The 19,598-nt window shown below is 35.2% G+C and overlaps 3 protein-coding genes and 1 pseudogene across 3 annotated transcripts; all 4 read left to right on the top strand.

Annotated features, from left to right (window-relative positions):
- The window catches only part of LOC140973227 (protein CHROMATIN REMODELING 5-like), an 18,349-nt pseudogene extending 10,979 nt beyond the window's left edge, over positions 1 to 7,370 (top strand).
- Positions 7,371 to 9,283: 1,913 nt separating this feature from the next.
- LOC140973226 (serine--glyoxylate aminotransferase-like) lies at positions 9,284 to 12,162 on the top strand. Its single transcript, XM_073435872.1, has 5 exons — positions 9,284 to 9,830; positions 10,295 to 10,579; positions 10,675 to 11,041; positions 11,519 to 11,729; positions 11,851 to 12,162. The coding sequence occupies exons 1-5, from the start codon at positions 9,626 to 9,628 to the stop codon at positions 11,986 to 11,988; spliced, it is 1,206 nt and encodes a 401-aa protein (XP_073291973.1). The 5' UTR covers positions 9,284 to 9,625; the 3' UTR covers positions 11,989 to 12,162.
- Positions 12,163 to 12,853: 691 nt separating this feature from the next.
- Positions 12,854 to 14,271, top strand: LOC140973225 (F-box protein At5g46170-like). Its single transcript, XM_073435871.1, has one exon. It carries the CDS (start codon positions 12,974 to 12,976, stop codon positions 14,054 to 14,056), a length of 1,083 nt encoding a protein of 360 aa, XP_073291972.1. The 5' UTR covers positions 12,854 to 12,973; the 3' UTR covers positions 14,057 to 14,271.
- A 1,701-nt stretch (positions 14,272 to 15,972) lies between these two features.
- Positions 15,973 to 17,995, top strand: LOC140972116 (mitochondrial fission 1 protein A-like). Its single transcript, XM_073434583.1, has 5 exons — positions 15,973 to 16,184; positions 16,849 to 16,987; positions 17,226 to 17,347; positions 17,449 to 17,512; positions 17,630 to 17,995. Exons 1-5 carry the CDS (start codon positions 16,092 to 16,094, stop codon positions 17,716 to 17,718), a joined length of 507 nt encoding a protein of 168 aa, XP_073290684.1. The 5' UTR covers positions 15,973 to 16,091; the 3' UTR covers positions 17,719 to 17,995.
- Positions 17,996 to 19,598: the final 1,603 nt, after the last annotated feature.

Raw genomic sequence — 19,598 nt, 5'->3', positions numbered from 1 at the left:
AATTTTGGTTTGTCACTGTATGTTTATTGCCATTGTGTGGTTGTATTCTTTTCACTCTATATAGCTTGCTAATCTTCACATGGAATTGAGACCCCACATTCTTAGAAGAGTTATAAAAGATGTAGAGAAATCTTTGCCTCCAAAGATTGAACGCATACTTAGAGTTGAGATGTCCCCACTGCAGAAACAGTACGCCCCTTTTGAACCACATTTTTTGTTTGCTTGAAAGATTACCATGACAACATCGTTACTTTCTATTGCCAATGGTTTTTTTATAAGGTACTACAAATGGATTTTGGAACGCAACTTCCATGATTTGAATAAAGGGGTCCGAGGGAATCAGGTTAGTGTTCATAAAGTTTCCTTGAATTGTTAGGAGAATTGTTGATTTGAAGCACTTTGTTGGATTTTATTTACTTTTTTGTCTGGTTATATTTTTATACCAGTACGTTGCTACCATAACCCAAGACTCCTCACTTCGAATGAATCTCGACAGGAATTGGGAAAATAATTTATTGTCTCTTCAATGAAAAGATATCATTAATTGAAAAGATATCATTAATTGGATCGTGTCAATATATGTTTGTTGGTTTTCTTCTATTTGAAGACTGCTATGACAAGAAGTATATTGATCCCCAAAGTCATGCAGGTTTCGCTTTTAAATGTTGTGGTGGAGCTGAAGAAATGCTGCAATCATCCATTTTTGTTTGAAAGTGCCGACCATGGTTATGGTGGGGATGCAAATTTTCTTGGTAGCTCTAAACTGGAACGAATAATTCTAAGCAGTGGGAAGCTCGTCCTACTTGATAAGCTGCTCAACAGGTTGCATGAGACAGGTCACCGTGTTTTGATATTTTCTCAGGTATGTGGAATTTTGTTATATCGAACTAATCCATTAACACAAATAGTTCATGTATCTCGCTGCTGCTATCAGTAAATATAATACTGTTTTTTTCTTTGAACTAATCCATTGACACAAATAGTTCATGTATCTCGCTGCTGCTATCAGTAAATATAATACTGTTTCTTTCTTTGCAATATTTTTCCTGTATTACTTGTGTTTATTTTGGAACATGAAACGAACTGTGCAGTGGCTGAAATTGAAGATGTGCTTAAAATAACTTTTTTATCTAAAAATCTTTTCGAGCTTCGTCGTGTCATGTCATTTATGATGGAAAGCCTGTACCTGATTTGTCTTATCCTGACCGAGGTGCCTGTTATTTTTAAGCAGTTACAGCCTACACAAACACAGATACATCCCGATATAAATCACCCAAAATTGGATGCAACTTGTTGCCATATGTTTTAAGTATTTCTGTTTTAGTTTTTTAGTACTTTTATTTTTGATACCCTCGATGAGAATAAGTATAAATTCACCGGTAGGCGCTGTAGGATTGTGAAAATGGTGTTGCTTTTTATACAGCGAATTGATTTCAAAATTGTGTCTGACCAAGTCAACAGCTGATATTCTGTGTGTGAAATGCTTAGAAATGCATTATGAAAGTTTACTTGTGAGGATAAATGAATTTTGTTTCCTTCATCTCATGGGACACTTTCTCTTGGCCCTCCTCTCTATCCAGTTATATCTTCCACACGATCATTTCAGGTGATGTAGCCTTAGTACTCAAGTGGGCGAACTTTTGATTGAGTAGGATAGTTTGGTTAGTCTGACAGAGGATCGAGTCCATGTTCTCCAGCACTTACAATCATGTTTACAATTTTTCCGATTCCCATAGCCTTCCTCTATGGGGCGTGAGTGTGTTGTTGTGTAAATTTAAAGATTGAGGTGCAGTTATTTGAATGTTTAGTTTGATTCTTGTCGACAACTTGCTGGAGTTCCTTCCAGTGACTGTCATGGCTTTGACGGTTAACTATGTAGCTTGGACTTTCAAAAATCATTCCTCAGTAGAATAAAATTGACTAATGTTTTTTTTATCACAGATGGTAAGGATGTTGGATTTACTGGCTGAATATTTATCAATCAAAGGATTCCAATTTCAAAGACTTGATGGTAGTACAAAGGCCGAGTTGCGTCAGCAGGCTATGGATCATTTTAATGCTCCTGGGAGCGAGGATTTCTGTTTTCTTCTTTCCACACGTGCTGGTGGATTGGGTATTAATCTTGCGACTGCTGACACCGTCATTATTTTTGATTCTGATTGGAATCCACAAAATGATTTGCAGGTTTGTGAAAGTTTATTGCACTCCTGCTCTATATATTCTATGAGTTTGTTTGCAATAATATTTTAGTTTCGGTTTGGTTAATTAAGGCCATGAGCCGAGCTCATAGAATTGGGCAACAAGAAGTGGTGAACATTTACCGATTTGTTACAAGCAAGAGTGTTGAGGAAGATATCTTGGAGAGGGCGAAGAAAAAGATGGTAAGCTTTATGTGGAAGTTTTTACTCTGGATGTTAAACTTATTTTTTTTGGGTGTGTACACTACTCAAAACTGTCACTTTTACTTATGCATAATGTGGATTTTACATCTTTGCTTGACTTCTATTTTTTTTTTTTTCAGGTTTTGGACCACCTAGTTATTCAAAAACTGAATGCTGAAGGTAGACTGGAGAAAAAGGAATCGAAGAAAGGGAGTTCATTTGATAAAGTACGTTTGTGAACTGAACCACTCGTGTTGATCTTTCTATTGCTGTAATCATGTGTGCGTTGTGTGTTGTGATTTTTCCGTACTGCTTTCTATGGAGTATATTTGATCTGTGTCTGTGGGTTCCTATCTTACTATTTGTTGTGTAGAGTGAGCTTTCTGCAATTCTGAGGTTCGGGGCCGAGGAACTTTTTAAGGAAGACAAAAATGATGAAGAAAGCAAGAAAAGACTTTTGAGTATGGATATTGATGAGATTCTTGAAAGAGCGGAGAAGGTTGAAGACAAAGCAGCTGAAGGAGAAGGGAACGAACTGTTGAGTGCTTTTAAGGCAAGTTTATTTGAACTCTTTGATTATTGCACATTCCTTTTTTAGTAGTTTATGACACCCATTACTTTTTTGTTACTGAAATCAGGAGGGAGTCTCAATCTTCTTGATTGATCTGCCTTGCTTTACTTCCAATAATCAAAGTCTTTTCTTCTAATATATGCAAAATTTGATTTTGTCTTTGAATTTTCTCTCATTTACTGTGTTTTCTGATCACCTTATGTAGGTGGCCAATTTCAGTAGTGCTGAAGATGATGGGACATTTTGGAGCCGCATGATAAAGCCTGAAGCTATCTCGCAAGCCGAAGTATGCAAGTCACTCTGATGCATGCATATTGATTATTTTAACTATTTTCGAATGATGAGTTTTTTGGTGTTCTATCTATCTTCTAGGATGCTTTAGCTCCACGAGCAGCTCGAAATATTAAAAGCTATGCAGAGGCTATACCACCTGAAAGGATTAACAAACGGAAGAAGAAGGGTGTGGAGCCCCAGGATAGACTTTCAAAACGTCGGAGAGCTGATTCTGGTTATTCTCTTCCTGTGCTTGAGGGTGCTACTGCTCAAGTAAGAGGATGGTCTCATGGAAACTTACCCAAAAGAGATGCAACCCGGTTTTTCCGAGCGGTAAAGCTAATGTCATTTGGTAGCCTAGACATGGCTTTATACATAAAGATACTTATGTGGGTAAAAAAAAAATAAGAATGATAATTTCGTTTCCTATACTTTTCCAGGGTCAATCCTGTTCCTTACTCTTGTTCTTTTATATATTTACAATTACAATTTACAATGAGGAAACCCTTTTACATTCCCCCCTCTTTTCTTGATAGGTAAATAATATTCACTTATAAAAAATATTTAGAAGTACACTGAGCATATAACCCAGTGATTACAGTCAAATCATTTACACCCCCGTCTCCTTTTAAGTAGCTGGTTTCTTTTTCTATTAATTGCATGAGTGAGAAATGACCCATTTCCTTGTGGATTCAATCATCATTTTCTTGTCCTCGTGACATTTAAATATTGACACTCATCATGAACGAGGCAAGGAAACCAATTTCTTTATTTTGGCATTATTAAACTTGTAATCTATGTTGAAAACATTAGATATTGTGCTTGTTAACTAGATCCCTGGTTCACCTACTTACCCATCACGTTTTTTTGGTTCTCTATCCATTTGTTTGAGATGTGTTTATCTTGTTAATCTCCTGTGTTATGCGAGTTTACTGCCCAAGTACTTGGATTATGATTTTGTTGTGTGTGCATGCACACTGGCATAGTAAGTGTGAAGTTTTTCAATTGATTCATTCTTTTCTCGAGGTAGATTTTATGTACAGCCTGTCAATTTCATTGAATCCTGTATAATTCCGGAGTTATGTATGCCCAGCTTGATAGAATCAGTTCTCTGGTAGTTTTAACTATTATTGAGTACCAAGGGTTGGTAAGAAGAATTTTTTGTATTTCGAACTTGGAAGTTATTATACTCGTCGTTTTCTAAAATCAAGAGATAAGATAAATTGAAATAGTAAGTAATTTTTGTTTGAGGATTGTTGAAAGTATGTCAGATGTCTTTAAGTATTTAAAAAATTAATCAAATATTTAGGCTTTTGAATATTTCGGACCGATAAAAACTAATGAGATGCTACTAGTGTTTTTCTTCTTTTTGAGTGGAAAAGTATTTCAAATCTCTCCCTTCCAAATCATCTTTTCCTTGGTCTTTTGTTCCTTTTGTCCATTGCATAACCTATCTCTTACCAATGGCTTCAATCAGGTTAAGAAATTTGGAGATGATAGCCAAATCGGATTGATCGCGTTAGAAGTTGGTGGAGTAGTTGAAGCTGCTCCAATGGAGGCACAAATTGAGCTTTATGATGCTTTGATTGATGGATGTAGAGAAGCAGTTAAAGGAGAGACACTGGATCCAAAGGTTTGTGCCTTGTCATTTATCTGCTGTTTCATAGGTTTTATCAGTACTCCCCTAATGGAGCTGAAACTTGTACACTATATCCTTAGGGGCCTCTATTGGATTTTTTTGGCGTGCCTGTAAAAGCTGATGAAGTTTTATGCCGTGTTGAAGAACTTCAACTTCTTGCCAAGAGAATTAGCCGCTATGTCGATCCTATTTCTCAATTCAGAGCACTTGCGTATCTCAAACCTGCCACATGGTCTAAAGGCTGTGGCTGGAATCAGAGTGAGTGAATATTTCTTTGCTGTTTTGGCTAGTCTATTTATTCCTTTCCAACGTAGCTTAATTTTATTATTTACTGTTTGGGAAGGGTTTGGTTGTTTTATTTCGCTTATTGTGGAGAAATGTTGTTCCCGATGTTAAATGTTTGTAACTTTTCCCTATTTGTACCGTTAGAGGACGATGCAAGGTTGCTGCTTGGTATTCACTATCATGGATTTGGCAATTGGGAAAAGGTTAGATTAGATGAAACACTTGGTCTTACTAAGAAGATTGCTCCTGTTGAACTTCAACATCATGAGACTTTCTTACCTCGAGCTCCCCAACTGAAAGAACGAGCAGCACAACTTCTGGAAATGGTAGGTTGAATATTTTCAATAACCTTAAGTCCCCATGTCCCGAGATAATTTTTGAATTTCTGTTGTTTTGTTCTTGCTGCGGTTTTATCGAATCAAAAGCTCATCACGGCAGAAATAATTTCCCAGCCTAATTTATCAATTAGAACATGCAATTAAATTCTGTAAATATGTTGATTTGCCTTCTTGGGTCACATCTCAAGGAAAATATTCTCTACCTATAGAATACTGTAGCACAGTAGCTATTATGGGATTGGGGAGCATCATTTGGGGCGCTATTTTGCTTTTTATTATCTATTATCACTCCAATTTGGTTGGCTATTGATTTATTTATTGCTTTGCATGATCCGCTTTCAGGAAGTTGCAGCTGTTGGTGGGAAGAATTCTAATGCAAAAGTGGGCCGTAAGAATGCAAAAAAACAGAAAGAAACACTTCCCTTGTCGCATGGAAAAGGCAGACTAGGGAAATCCGATTCTCCCGGGAATGTTCGAACCAACAAAAGTAGAGCTTTGAAATCCCAGAAGATTGAACCATTAGTGAAAGAGGAAGGTGAAATGTCTGATAATGAAGAAGTTTATGAGCAATTTAAGGAAGTAAAGTGGATGGAATGGTGTGCGGATGTCCTGATAGAGGAAGGGAAGACTTTGAGAGGTCTCCAAAAACTTCAGTCTATCAGTGCAACCCTACCCAAAGAGAAGGTTTGCTAATCACAAGCTTTCACATATCTTTTATTGCTACAAATTTACTGGTAATTTTGAACTTTGTGTGATTATTGCAACGTAGGTGCTTTCCAAAATTAGGAATTACTTGCAGCTTCTTGGTCGGAGGATTGACCAGATTGTTTCAGACTATGAGCAGGGGCCTTATAAGCAAGAAAGTAGGTCTTCGTATCTATATATCCTTCCTTTTTTATGCTGTGCTCATCCATTGCCCGCTCTGAGTCATGGATGTGTACTTGCATTCAGAGGTTGGGGGAAGGGGAGAGGGGGCCTTTCCGGACAGAAACATTAAACAGATATATTTCCTTTTGCAGGGATGACCACACGGTTATGGAATTATGTATCTACGTTTTCAAATATGTCTGGTGAGAAACTTCAACAAATTTATTCCAAACTTAAACAGGAGCAACATGTTACTGGAGTGGGACCATTTCACATCAACGGTCAAGCTGCAGCATTTATGCAGAGGGATCTTGACGTGGGTAAATTTGAGGCTTGGAAACGGAGAAAAAGAGCTGAGACAGATGCTTCTCATATTCAGAATCCATATCAAAGATCCACAGGTAATGGGACGCGATTACCTGATCCAAACTCTTCTGGTATTTTGGGACCCCCGCCGTCTGATGGCAGACAATTTAGTATTGGACGGCCTTACAGAATGCAGCCGGCTGGCTTTCCTTCAAGGCAAGGTTTCTCATCTGGTACCAAATAAATGTGACAGGACATTTGTGAATGCTAGAGGACTCCAATTGTAGAGCAAGACCAACTCATTATTTCCAATGGCTTTATCTGCTCTGGAGGTCTTTGCTGTCTGATTTTGTTACCGTTGAGAAGACCAATTTTTTAGAATCTTCTCTGAGCTTAGTTGGATCTCTTCATCTGAAGATACTTAGAAATACTAGACAGCACCGGTTTGGGCAAGTGAAAGCAGAACAGTCGTGTACATCACCTAATGTTGTGAGGATGGCATGAGAAAGCAACATTCCTCAAAGTTGGAAATCCTCTATTAAAATAACTTTACTCCTGTTTTTTTTTCATATATGAACGAGGATACTAATTTTTTTCACATATATAGCGCATAGTCTAAAGGACACGTAAACTATTCGTGATACATTGTACAAGGACATTTTGTACTTGTGACACTTTTATTAAGTGTAAATCATAGTTTTGGTTGTTTACTGAATTCTTATCAATACTAGTTTTAAAATTACATATTTAGTTTCAGTTTATTGTTATGTGGTTTCTTCTATGTAACCTAGAGTTGATGATAGATACATACGGTCTTTACCGCATCATTAAAGTTCATGCCTGCAATGGTTCTAGTTTGAATGATGTGTATACATATGGATTTTGTTAGTCGACTTGCCTATTCGTTTTTTCTTTATGGTGATTAGGATTTCCAGTTTGCAGGATGATCACATATTGCTGTGCAACTTCTTACAGGTAAACTTGAACGAGAATTTCGGTTTTGCATGTACATTAGAACTGTCTTTTGTCAAACGTTAACTTTACTGAGATCTAACAGTTGATTGGGATCACTATCGGAAGTTAGCGGAATTGATCTGATGGGACCTCGCTTCTGTTTTGATGAGGTGATTTTGTGCCAGAATATTTTGAGGTTGTCTTTCTAGGTGATAAGCTTCAGAGTACTTTTGTATGCTAAAGTGTGCCCTTAAAAAGAATTTTAAATTAGAAGTTTTTAACTTATTGCGCGCTACTTGTGTTGTAAATTCTGAATCTTTCTATATTTTTTGTTTGATTTCGTTGTGGATAAGGCCTGTGACTGGAATCATTGTCAATACCCAACCAGAAGGATTGAGATTTGGAACTATGAGTAATAAATTATTGCGTGATGCGTGTATGTCAATTAAAACTCAAACTTCTATCGAAACACACAAAAACCCGAAAAAAGTAATAGAGAACTTTGGTCCTCAAGTCACACGTGAAATTATCTTTAATTTTGCACGCTTCTTCTGGAATGAAATAAAATCTTGCTCATCGTCGACAACTTGATCCATCTAAAATTATTCATTTCGTAGTTATATTAGGAGGACAAACAAGGCCCATCTCAATTTTACATAGTATAGTGGCAAAGAAACTTACAATTGGTTGGTTTGACAGCCTCACATAAAAGATATTGTACCGAAAATTTTGAAAATACAACAAAACAAAACGGAATCCTTGGTGTGACTTGCTTACCATAGGAACAAATTGTGGTGCAAAACCCTCTATCTCTTTATCTTTCAGTATAGTTTCCCACCTCAATCACGAATCCTACTACCACTTTACTTTTCAATTTAGCCCCTTAATTATTTATTCTTTATATTTGTGACACTCCACTCCCACCTTCTTGTTTTCATTTTAGGTGGTACTAACTTCCTTGTAATCATTGTGACAAGGTAACAAGAAATTTTAAGCTTGCAACGTCGAATATATCCATTTCTTGACCATTTCGGTCCAATCGTCCGACAAAAAGAGCAAGGGAAAGAGTACTGATAACAATTTTTGTTTGAGTAATAACATCATATTACAAAATTCGTAAGCCAATTAATTATATTGATTTCGTGAACCCGGTTACTGAAAAAATGAGAAGTTATTATTAACATGTATTGATAAATGTTCATCTTTGGACGTACTTTTGGAATAGTATCTTAAATATAGCATCAATTTTCCCAGACACCCTCAAATCATTTCAATAAATGCTTATTAGGCTTCTAATGGGCACAGCACCAATAAACCAAACTACAATAGGCCGAAGTGGAAATCGATTATAATACAAGGGTGAAACAGCTAATATCTATCCTATTTCCACGTGGCATCATGGGACATGCGTGATTCTCCCGCTCTGTTATAATAGTTTGCTCCATTTCTTTGGTCTTTTCATCTCCACACTTTCTTCCCCGCTCTTTGGGATAGTCGCTGTTTTCAGAGTCGGAAAGGTAAAAGACCGATGATTCTTCGCTATGTTTCTTGAAACTTTATTGTGTCTGTTAAGAGGATGTTTAACTCGTGCCCGGCATGCCATTTATCTTGCAAAGTTTTGAAATCGATGCAAAAAAAACATGATAGGAAGGACAAAAAGTTGTGTGTCCAGATAAATTGCATCGACGAAGTGTCGTAGTTTATGGTTAGTTTAACTTTAAGGTTGTGTAGGAAAGTAACAAAAAGAGGTATCCGTCGCTTTTAATTTAATTGGACTTAACCGGAAAAAAGAACACGGTTTTCATGCTAGAATACGATGCTTTGCATGTTTATGTGAAATACTGATTGGTTAACTTCGCGGAATTTTCGGCTTTACAGGTATTAGATGTACAGATGTCTTTGTACCATATTCTGGATTTGTTTTTAGCATTGCAGGGGCTGTCACTGTGCAGATAGGGCCTTGGCACTTTTTTGGGTTCCTTTTCATCCTGTGAAGTTTTAAGGGGAGGAAATGGACTATGTCAATGGACCAGGAAGAAACCATCTCTTTGTTCCGGGACCTGTCAATATCCCGGAACAAATCCTTCGTGCCATGAACCGAAACAACGAAGATTACCGCTCTCCAGCTGTTCCGGCACTTACAAAAACTCTGCTGGAGGATGTGAAGAAGATTTTTAAGACCACTTCTGGGACCCCTTTTATCATCCCCACGACAGGTATTATGTTGATAATTTCGGCATATCTAAATGATATAGAAAGAAGAAATTGAAAATTAGCCATGAAACTAACCTTCAACCATCAAAATTTTTAAGCAGAGGTGGACAATTTCGGACAATCTTTAAGTAAACACCCATCCAAGTGTAACCAAATTTCAATGATATATGGTGTATCTTCTTGAGCAGAGAGTGCTAGATTTGATGACCTTAACTATAGCCATGTTATGATTTGTTACGTAATTATCGCCGTGTATATTAGGACTTTAGAGTGCAACCATAATATTTGTCTTGCACAATTTCATATCCTTCAAAAATTTGTTCATCGGGACACCACCCATGTGATGCAGTGGCATAAGCCTCTCCACGGAGAGGCCAGGTTGGAGACTCGTATTAAACCATATCTCAGCATATCAAAGTTTTTGTGCTCCATATGGTTTGCTAATGGAAGTTGCCGTCTTGGGCAGGCACTGGTGCATGGGAAAGTGCACTGACAAACACTTTGTCTCCTGGTGATCGAATTGTGTCGTTTCTGATTGGTCAGTTCAGTTTGCTCTGGATTGATCAACAGCAACGCCTCAACTTCAATGTCGATGTTGTTGAAAGTGAATGGGGTCAAGGTGCTAACCTTGATGTTTTAGCCTCTAAAATAGCAGAAGATAAGGCTCATACAATCAAGGCCATTTGCATAGTGCACAATGAGACAGCAACTGGAGTGACTAATAACTTGGCTACAGTAAGAAAAATACTCGGTATGTATTTTAGGTTAACAAGAAGAATTTGAATTATCTGCTGAAAACTTGGCTTGGTTATTGTAATCTTAACTCGTTTCTGAAATAAATTCCAGATAACTACCAACATCCAGCACTCTATCTAGTGGATGGAGTGTCCTCCATTTGTGCACTTGATTTCCGCATGGACGAGTGGGGTATAGACGTGGCTCTTACCGGTTCACAGAAAGCTCTATCACTTCCAACGGGTTTAGGAATCCTTTGTGCAAGCCCCAAGGCCATAGAGGCCTCTAAAACTGCAAAATCGCTCCGAGTTTTCTTTGATTGGAAAGACTACTTGAAGTTCTATAAGTTGGGAACATATTGGCCTTACACCCCTTCTGTCCAACTTCTCTATGGGCTAAGAGCAGCGTTGGATCTCATTTTCGAGGAGGGGCTTGACAATGTTATCGCAAGGCATGGTCGTCTAGGCAAAGCAACTAGGTACGAGAATTCACTCTTGATGATGTAAAAACACTGGTTACCAGCTTTCATAATCACGTATGTGTCAACTGATGACTATTCATTTAGTTTAGTTGCAGTTCCAGATTATTATGAGCATTTGGATTAAAATGTCGTTCACATCTTTTAATTGTATCTTAGCAAAGGCCTATCATGTGTGGAACCAAAATCACATTTGATATATTATACGGTTTAACAATTGTAACATTCAAGAGCAACTGCCCCAAATTTTCTATATGGCTGTTTTTATATGTTTCTTTGAATCAAAATCACAATTTGTCATTTGGGTTCTTCAATTTAAAATTTTGAGTTGTATCATTACCATGAGCTTAATCTTAGGTACAGCGGCAACTCTTTTAACTGTCAGTTAGGCTGTCTTGCATACATGTTCATGGTGTGACAGGTGTAAACATTCAATTATAAATCAATGAGGTTTCTGCTTTTATCCTGAAAACTCAGACTTGCAGTGGAAGCATGGGGCTTGAAGAACTGCACCCAAAAGGAAGAATGGTACAGTGACACAGTCACTGCTGTGGTTGTTCCATCATACATAGACAGCTCAGAGGTTGTTAGACAGGGATGGAAGCGGTACAACCTTAGTTTAGGCCTTGGACTCAACAAGGTTGCTGGGAAGGTTTTCAGAATAGGTCATCTTGGAAATGTCAACGATGTATGTTATCTTTTCTAATTACACGATATTGCCAAAAGATCACTTAGTACATGCTCAAGTTTTCCTTAATCCACATTTCTTGTATTCATCAAGTGAAGTAAGATTCTTGCATATGTCGCAGTTGCAACTTCTAGGTTGTCTTGCTGGGGTGGAGATGATACTCAAGGACGTCGGTTATCCAGTGAAGCTCGGTAGCGGGGTGGCAGCTGCTTGTGCATACTTACAAAACTCAATTCCCATGATTCCTTCAAGGATTTGATTCCGTGCTTTGGATCATGCAAATGGTTTTCTTTTATACTGTAAAAAATTGCAATATGTCATGTGCACTGCTGGACTCAATGCTTTGTATCTTGAAGTGCTTGTTTATGAACCTTAAATTTGTATCCTTCTAATGCTTAAAATCCTACCAAAGTTCAAATTTGGTGTTGGTTTATGTTTTTTGTCCCATATATTATAACAATATNGGCAGTCAACAAAAAAGACCCAATCAATGACAATTAAAAAAGCAAGTGGGAATCATATTCTATAATTTGTCATTCTTATCGTTATTATTAATATATTAATTTGTTGTACACAATAATTTATGGCCAACTAAGCTAAAGTTTAAAGAAAAAGTTCTAAATCACTAAATTTATATTTATATTGTTTAGTAAAATTTAGCATCTGCTTAGTAACTGAAACTGAAATTATATATTTACCATATTAATTATGAGTGGGTCTTGTGTGCGATAGTCTCATGTATCCTAATCCGTGAGACGGGTCAACCCTATCGATATTCACAATAAAAAGTAATAATCTTAGCATAAAAAGTAATATTTTTTCATAGATGACCAAAATAAGAGATCTGTCTCACAAAATACAACACGTGAGACCGTCTCACATAAGTTTTTGCCGATAATTAATTGACCTGAAATCTAAAACCAAGATGAACATATAATAGAACCTCTAAATAATTTTTAATTGACCTATATATTTTTTCATTATTATTATTATTACACGTTTATTTATTATTATTACTTAAAAGAATATCTATATTTATGTCTGAATATTCTTTTTAAGCAAAGTCAACGTCGCCGCCTTTTTCTTTTATGTCCAATACGTGTGCAATAATACTTTGGACCATACTCCACAGCACACGGCTTTTCTCTCATCTATCCCAATATTTTATCCATAATTTCGAGTATTTATGCGAAGACATCCCACTAATTTCCGAGTCTTAAAAACAACGATCTGAAGAAAAGAAGATGAATCCCGGAGAAGAGATTGAAATTCTTGGGTTTGATGATGATTTGTTCGATCGTCTGCCAGATGAGATTGTTCTTTCAATCTTCAATAAGCTGCAGGATGCAAAGTCTCTATGTTTGTCCATGTCTGTGTGCAAACGGTTTCATTCCATTGTACCTAAAGTTGATGAAGTTTTCCTCTCCATCCCATGGAAAAGGGGAAGAGAGGTTGGCAAAGAATGTGAAGAGATTTCTTCCAAGAATTTGTTCAGGAATTTTGTTGGAAGAGCCCTGATGAGATTTAAACCCATCCGTTTTATTTCTCGGATGATGAGGTTCAGATCAAGAAACGGGGATAACAGCTGCGATTATTGTTCCCATTATGTGCCGAATGGTGTTTTGAAGCCGTTTGATGAATTGCGAGCGCTTCATCTCAGGCTACCGTCCCATGGATTTCAGAAGTTGGGTTCAAGAAATGGTGAGAGCGGCGGTAATTCGACGACTTTTCTGAAGTGGAAGGCGGAGTTCGGGATCCAACTGCAGAGCTGTGTGATTGTTGGAGCCAAATCTTGGTCGGAAAAGTGTGAAAACCATGAGGTTAATTCGGGAGAAGCAGAGCAGGAATCGCGTGTGATGACGGAAGCCGAGCTGAAACTAAGGATTGTGTGGACGCTTTCTTGCTTGATCGCGGCATCCGCCAGGCATTACTTGATTCAAGAAACGGTGAAAGATCGGAAAATGATCGAGAACGTGGTGGTTTCGGATGAGAGTGAGCAGGGGATGATTTGTATGAACAAAGAACAGATTGAACAGATGAAGGGAAAGGAGAAAGGAGGGATCTTGACGGATTGCAGGAGTTTGAGGATGAAGATATGGTATGCGGAGAAGATGGAGCTGCCGGGTTGTGGAAAGGTGATGAAGGGGGCTACGCTGGTGGTTATAAGGCCAGATTCCTGCGGAGAGGGGAAGTGGAGGGGGAGGAGTAACGCCGACTTGGTGGCGGCGGCGTTTGGTGGCGAGGGGGAGGAGAAGGTGGTGGGGGAATTTGCCAAGAAATTGGTGGTGATAAAGAAATGTTTGACGCTGGAAATGAATGCATTTTGAGCTGACCAAGAATCAACTAGTATTTTTTTTTCTCTCTCTTTTTTAAAGGTTAAAAATAAATAAAAATGAAAAAAAAAATCGAAAATTTATTGTTATTAATTTTTGTAACTTTTATTTTTCCCACATGTATTGATATTGGAACATTTATTGAGAAATCAGTGAATTTTGTCATACTGTATAAAATATGTTTTATGATTTGGATTTTTATTTTTGTTCATGTTTAGTTTTTTAAAAATAAATAATGATATCAAGTCCGAAAAACATATTTTAGAGATTAAAAATAGTTTGAACAAATTCTCATATTTGATAATATATTAGGAATCGTCGCAAACACATAGCTTGTGTTTTATATATCTATATTATTGTATGATTTTTTTAAATAATTTTGAAAATTTAAAATAGTGTTTTACTTTCTTGTAAAAAAAAAATTTGTAGTTTCTATACATTATTATTATTAAATAAAATAATATAATATTTGGAAAAAATAAAGTATCTATATATTTATTTAGAAAAGAACAAAACGTATTGACAAAAACTTGTGTGAGACGGTCTCACGAGTTGTATTTTGTGAGACGAATCTCTTATTTGGTTTATCTATGAAAAAATATTAATTTTTATGCTAAGAATATTACTTTTTACTGTGAATATCGGTAGGGTTGACCCGTCTCACAGATAAAGATTCGTGAGATCGTCTCACAAGAGACCTACTCAAATGTATTATTTAGAAAAGGGAGGACATTATAGGCGATTTATATTCGGTAATCAAGATGGTTTTATTTAAAAATCACATATTCTTAATTAAAACCAGCATTCCTTTTTCGTGAAATGTATATAAATTTTAAAAAATTCTATTAAATATTATATATATATATATATAATATATATAGATTATAATAAAAACTAAAAACTTCATAAATGATTTTTATATGTTTTTAATAATTAATTAGAATAATTATTTAAATATGTTAATATTTTATGATTTTTATAAAATTATTTTTGAGTGGTAGTGATATGATTGATTTATTTTTAAACAAAAGCAAACCAAAACCCTAATTATAGAGTCATTATAATCATAAAACAAAACATCATAAGTAAAAATAGGAGCGTCCAAATAAATATGTAATGACCTACATAAGAATTGACCGCTTTAATAAGTATACGAGACACCACATTCGCTTGTTGCTTGATAAACCGAACTTAGTTAATAAAAGTTATTCTAAATGATGATTAAGGCTCTTCTGAGACGGTCTCACGAATTTTTATCTGTGAGACGGATCAACCCTACCGATATTCACAATAAAAAGTAATACTCTTAGCATAAAAAGTAATATTTTTTCATGGATGACCCAAATAAGATATTCGACCCACGAAATTGATCCGTGAAACCGTATCACAAGAATTTTTTGTGCTAAAAGAAAAGATTAATATTCAAAAATAATTTATCAAACTCATTGTGATCCATCAAATTTGTTTATGGCGCAGACTAAAAGCTAGAAGAGATGATATATTAATTGAAATCTTAAAAACATAAGTAAATATTAAAAAATATTATTGGGATGTAATAGTTATATATGACTTTTATAAAATCATTAAACTATTTCAAGATTATATGGCATTAAAATTAGTTACTTTAAGCCTTCAACTTGAATAATATAATATACAAAATTTTTTTAATAATATAATATATAATATATGGTATATAATTATAGATTATGCTTATGGATTATGATTTACAAGACATGTGTCATCAAATTTCGTAAGTTTAAAACGAGGTCTCGGATATTATCAAACAAAAAGTATAGATTATAGATAATATATAATAATCCATACTTTTATTAAAATAATTAAATATATTTAATAAATGAACAAAATATAATGTTGAAATTTGTTATTCCATCGAGTAGTTGCGACTTGCCTCCTTACTTAACAGGGAATAATAAATTCCTTATTTTGAAATATTTTCTTTAGGGCGGAGGAAAAAGGGAGGAACTTGATTGTAGAGGTAAGCTGGTTTTTTCAGCGAATTAATTCAGAAATGGAAGCAAAATTTGGGAAATTCATCGATTCGGTGGGGAACTTTTTCACTGGAGGCGATCATCTTCCTTGGTGTGATCCCGACGTCATTGCTGTGAGTATTGTTCGATAATTTATCTGGTACAGTTTTTGTTTTCAGCTACAATTTTTGTGTTAGGGTTTAAGAATAGAATTTAGGGTTCTGGTTTTTGGGTGGAGTTGTTTGTGTGTTAGCTATTTTACAAGAGTTATCCTGGAAATAAAAAAGCAATGAGATGGTAGGAATTGATTGGATTTCTGGGTAGGTGTAAATCTCTCTGGTACAATGCTTCACAGATTGCTCTTGGCTTGAAGTTAGTTTTGTTGACGAAAGTTGTGGAATCTTATATGAAATTTTATGCTTAGCTTAACTCTTAGGTCTTAGCTAAATGTGACTACTTGTCTGTCCTGTCAGAAAGATCTGGATGATTACATACAGTTTTCGTGTATGTGCAAGGGTGGACCTGGCACGAAGCCAAGCGAGACACCGCTCAAAAATGTTGGAATTTTTGTGTTGTATTTCGAAAATTTTCAAGTTTTGCCAGTCAAATTCTAATGAGGCTCTCTCTTTCTCCTGTCTTGGCGCGTACACTTTGGAATACTTGGATCCACCTTTTTGTGGATATCCGCTTTTCATGTAAATTCTTGAACAGCTAACCCTGGGGTGCAAGCTGTATATAGATTAGCTTTGCCTTTATTCACGTTTTTCTGGCCTCTACCTGAGCATTATTCATACACAGGGTTGTGAACGAGAGGTTGCTGAAGCTGAGAAAGGCACCTCTGATGAGCTTAGAAGTGAAAGCATCATGCGCTTGTCCTGGGCCCTTGTTCATTCAAAACGTGCGGAGGATGTGCAACGTGGAATAGCTATGCTCGAAGGTGACAACCGAATGATCTTCCTCTCTCATGTGTGTTTTGCTAGTTTTAATGAACAATTTTCTTTTGGGACCCAAGGCTCCTGTGAAATTTGTTCTGAATCCTTGTTAGATGCATATAATTCACCTTTGCTGTTCTACATTTCACGAGCTTCTCTACTATTACCTCTCTCTTGCCTTTTATGAATGGCTAATGAGGTTTCAGTGTGTCACTCTCGACTGATGTAACTTGTCATCTGCAGCTTCTTTGCCTCGCTTGAACAGTCCGTTGAAGGTAAGGGAAGAGATTTATCTATTAGCCGTCGGATTCTACAGAAGCGGGGATTATTCTAGGAGCAGGCAGCTTGTAGAGCGTGCTTTGGAGGTTTGCTTTTCCCAATTCAATATGTTTTGACTCTTCTACTTACCAAGATGAAAAGGGAGGACATTTGACCGCATAATTCACTTTCGGGCGTAAAATTGCAGATTGCACCTGATTGGAGGCAGGCATCGACTCTCAAGAAGGCTATTGAAGATAAAATCACCAAAGGTGACTTGGACCTTTCTTGTCAACTGAACTCGTTATCTTCATAATTATACATCTTCTTTTGATATTCTGATGAGAAATATTTGTTCATTTCTACCCATGTTTTCTTCCTCGATAAAGATGGAGTGATTGGTATTGGTATTGCTGCAACTGCTGTTGGACTCTTGGCTGGTGGTATCGCAGCCGCACTGTCGACTCGTAAGAAGTGAGGAGCCATAATTCGACATCATACGCAGGAATATTCGACTGTCTCTTATTTACACATGCAAGTGGGGGCAATATACCAAGTATTTGTTTTGTTACTATAGTAAAATTTGAGTGAATGTTATACCTTATAAATCCTCTTAATCGACCTTGCCATTTCATAGTTATTAGCTAAATGGTATCTACCGCTCATGCAATACATCAGTCCCAATAGACAATACATCAGCAATAACATAGTAGCTCAGAATCGTTCTTACATATTTGTTATGTTGCTGATTCAAACAATACGTGTATCAAAACCTTGTAATGTCAAACACGTCAACAATTTTACAACTTATAAAATATAGACAGAGATGACATTGTGTCAAGTTTAAACCATGTCGATGCGTATAGAAGTGTCTCCTAATCTTCAAATAATAAGTTCCATAATCAATAACCTTAATTCACAGTATTGTTGTCTCTTGTTGCTAAATTATTATTAAAATATTATAATTTGGATATAGGAACATGTTGCCATCTCTAGATTTAAGAGCTTATGAGTACGTCTCTTGTGAGACGGTTTCACAAATATTTATATGTGAGATGTGTCAATATTACCCATATTCACAATAAAAAGTAATATTCTTAGCATAAAAAGTAATACTTTTTCATGGATGATCTAAATAAGATATCTGTCTCACAAAATTCGAAACTTTAGATCGTCTCACACAAGTTTTTGTCAGAGCTTATATGGGTGATTGAAAGTGCAACAATTATTATTAAAATATTATAGATTCATAATAGATTACTTAAACGTTAGAAGTAACTATGTCAAATTTTTTCAATATTTAGAATACTAAAATTAAAACTTTATTCACCGCAAATCAAATATTAACATAGAGATAAAATTAGAAACTATATAATACAAAATATTTTTTATTTGCATCTTTAATATATTTATTTAATTTATATTATGTTCGAGTTTTTTTTTTATACAGTTTCAAACTAATTAGTGATTAAATCAATGCTAAAATGTGAACAAAATCTGTATCATTAATGCACACTATTGAATAATTATTGAAATATGAATCTTCTATTTTATTTCGTAAACTCATATTTAATTACAATTAAAAGCTAAAATTTCACGCTTTATAGTTATAATGCACATTGAAATAGTTAAATAAATCAAATTATGCACGAAGTGTTGTTCTATATAACTAATGATTAAAATTAGTAAGTATTAGTGTTTGAATAATTATTTAAATTATTAATACAATATAATGAATATACTTAAATTTTAAATATTATTATAAAACATTATATAAAAAATGTTTATGTCATTTGAGATGACACTCCAATGATGATAACAATTTTATGTCGTTAAATTGACTTCTTTATTTTGACTGTGTGGTGTTGTTACTAATAAAAAGAATATAAAAAGTTCTTTAAAAAACATATTAGTTTGTATATCAAAATTTTAAACAATAAATAAAAATTTTTCAAGATTCAAAATTTTTGACATTTATTAGGTGAATAAGTTTTAATTAAAATTTTTAATTATTTTTGAAGACACGTTAAAAAATATTTATATTAAAATCCAAATTAAGGTATACTTAATAATAATAATAATAACAGTAATTTACAATCAGTTAATATACCAAAAATTCACAACGACGCTCTTTTAAAATGTTGAAAAACGTAATATTATAATTCAAAATAAATTTTTTAAAAAAATTGAAAAGACTTCACATTTAATTGCGTATTTATTTCCTATATTTTTTTAAATATTTGATGCAGTAAGTTAATACATTAACACTCATAAATATTTCTTTTTATAACGTATTATTTTTTGCAATAACTTTTCATACACACATATATATAGATTAATCGTTACAACTTCAGCAGT

Source organism: Primulina huaijiensis, chromosome 3 (assembly GCF_012295235.1).
Source record: "Primulina huaijiensis isolate GDHJ02 chromosome 3, ASM1229523v2, whole genome shotgun sequence".
Taxonomy (NCBI): Eukaryota; Viridiplantae; Streptophyta; class Magnoliopsida; order Lamiales; family Gesneriaceae; genus Primulina; species Primulina huaijiensis.
The sequence above is the reverse complement of the archived record's forward strand: the minus strand, read 5'-3'. Positions and strand labels throughout refer to the sequence as shown.

Coding starts and splice junctions, on each gene's coding strand:
- LOC140973226 (XM_073435872.1), top strand. CDS start 9,626: ATGGACTATGTCAATGGACCAGGAAGAAACCATCTCTTTGTTCCGGGA. Junction 9,831..10,294: donor TTTTATCATCCCCACGACAG/GTATTATGTTGA, acceptor CGTCTTGGGCAG/GCACTGGTGCATGGGAAAGT. Junction 10,580..10,674: donor TACAGTAAGAAAAATACTCG/GTATGTATTTTA, acceptor AATAAATTCCAG/ATAACTACCAACATCCAGCA.
- LOC140973225 (XM_073435871.1), top strand. CDS start 12,974: ATGAATCCCGGAGAAGAGATTGAAATTCTTGGGTTTGATGATGATTTG.
- LOC140972116 (XM_073434583.1), top strand. CDS start 16,092: ATGGAAGCAAAATTTGGGAAATTCATCGATTCGGTGGGGAACTTTTTC. Junction 16,185..16,848: donor GTGATCCCGACGTCATTGCT/GTGAGTATTGTT, acceptor ATTCATACACAG/GGTTGTGAACGAGAGGTTGC. Junction 17,348..17,448: donor TTGTAGAGCGTGCTTTGGAG/GTTTGCTTTTCC, acceptor GTAAAATTGCAG/ATTGCACCTGATTGGAGGCA.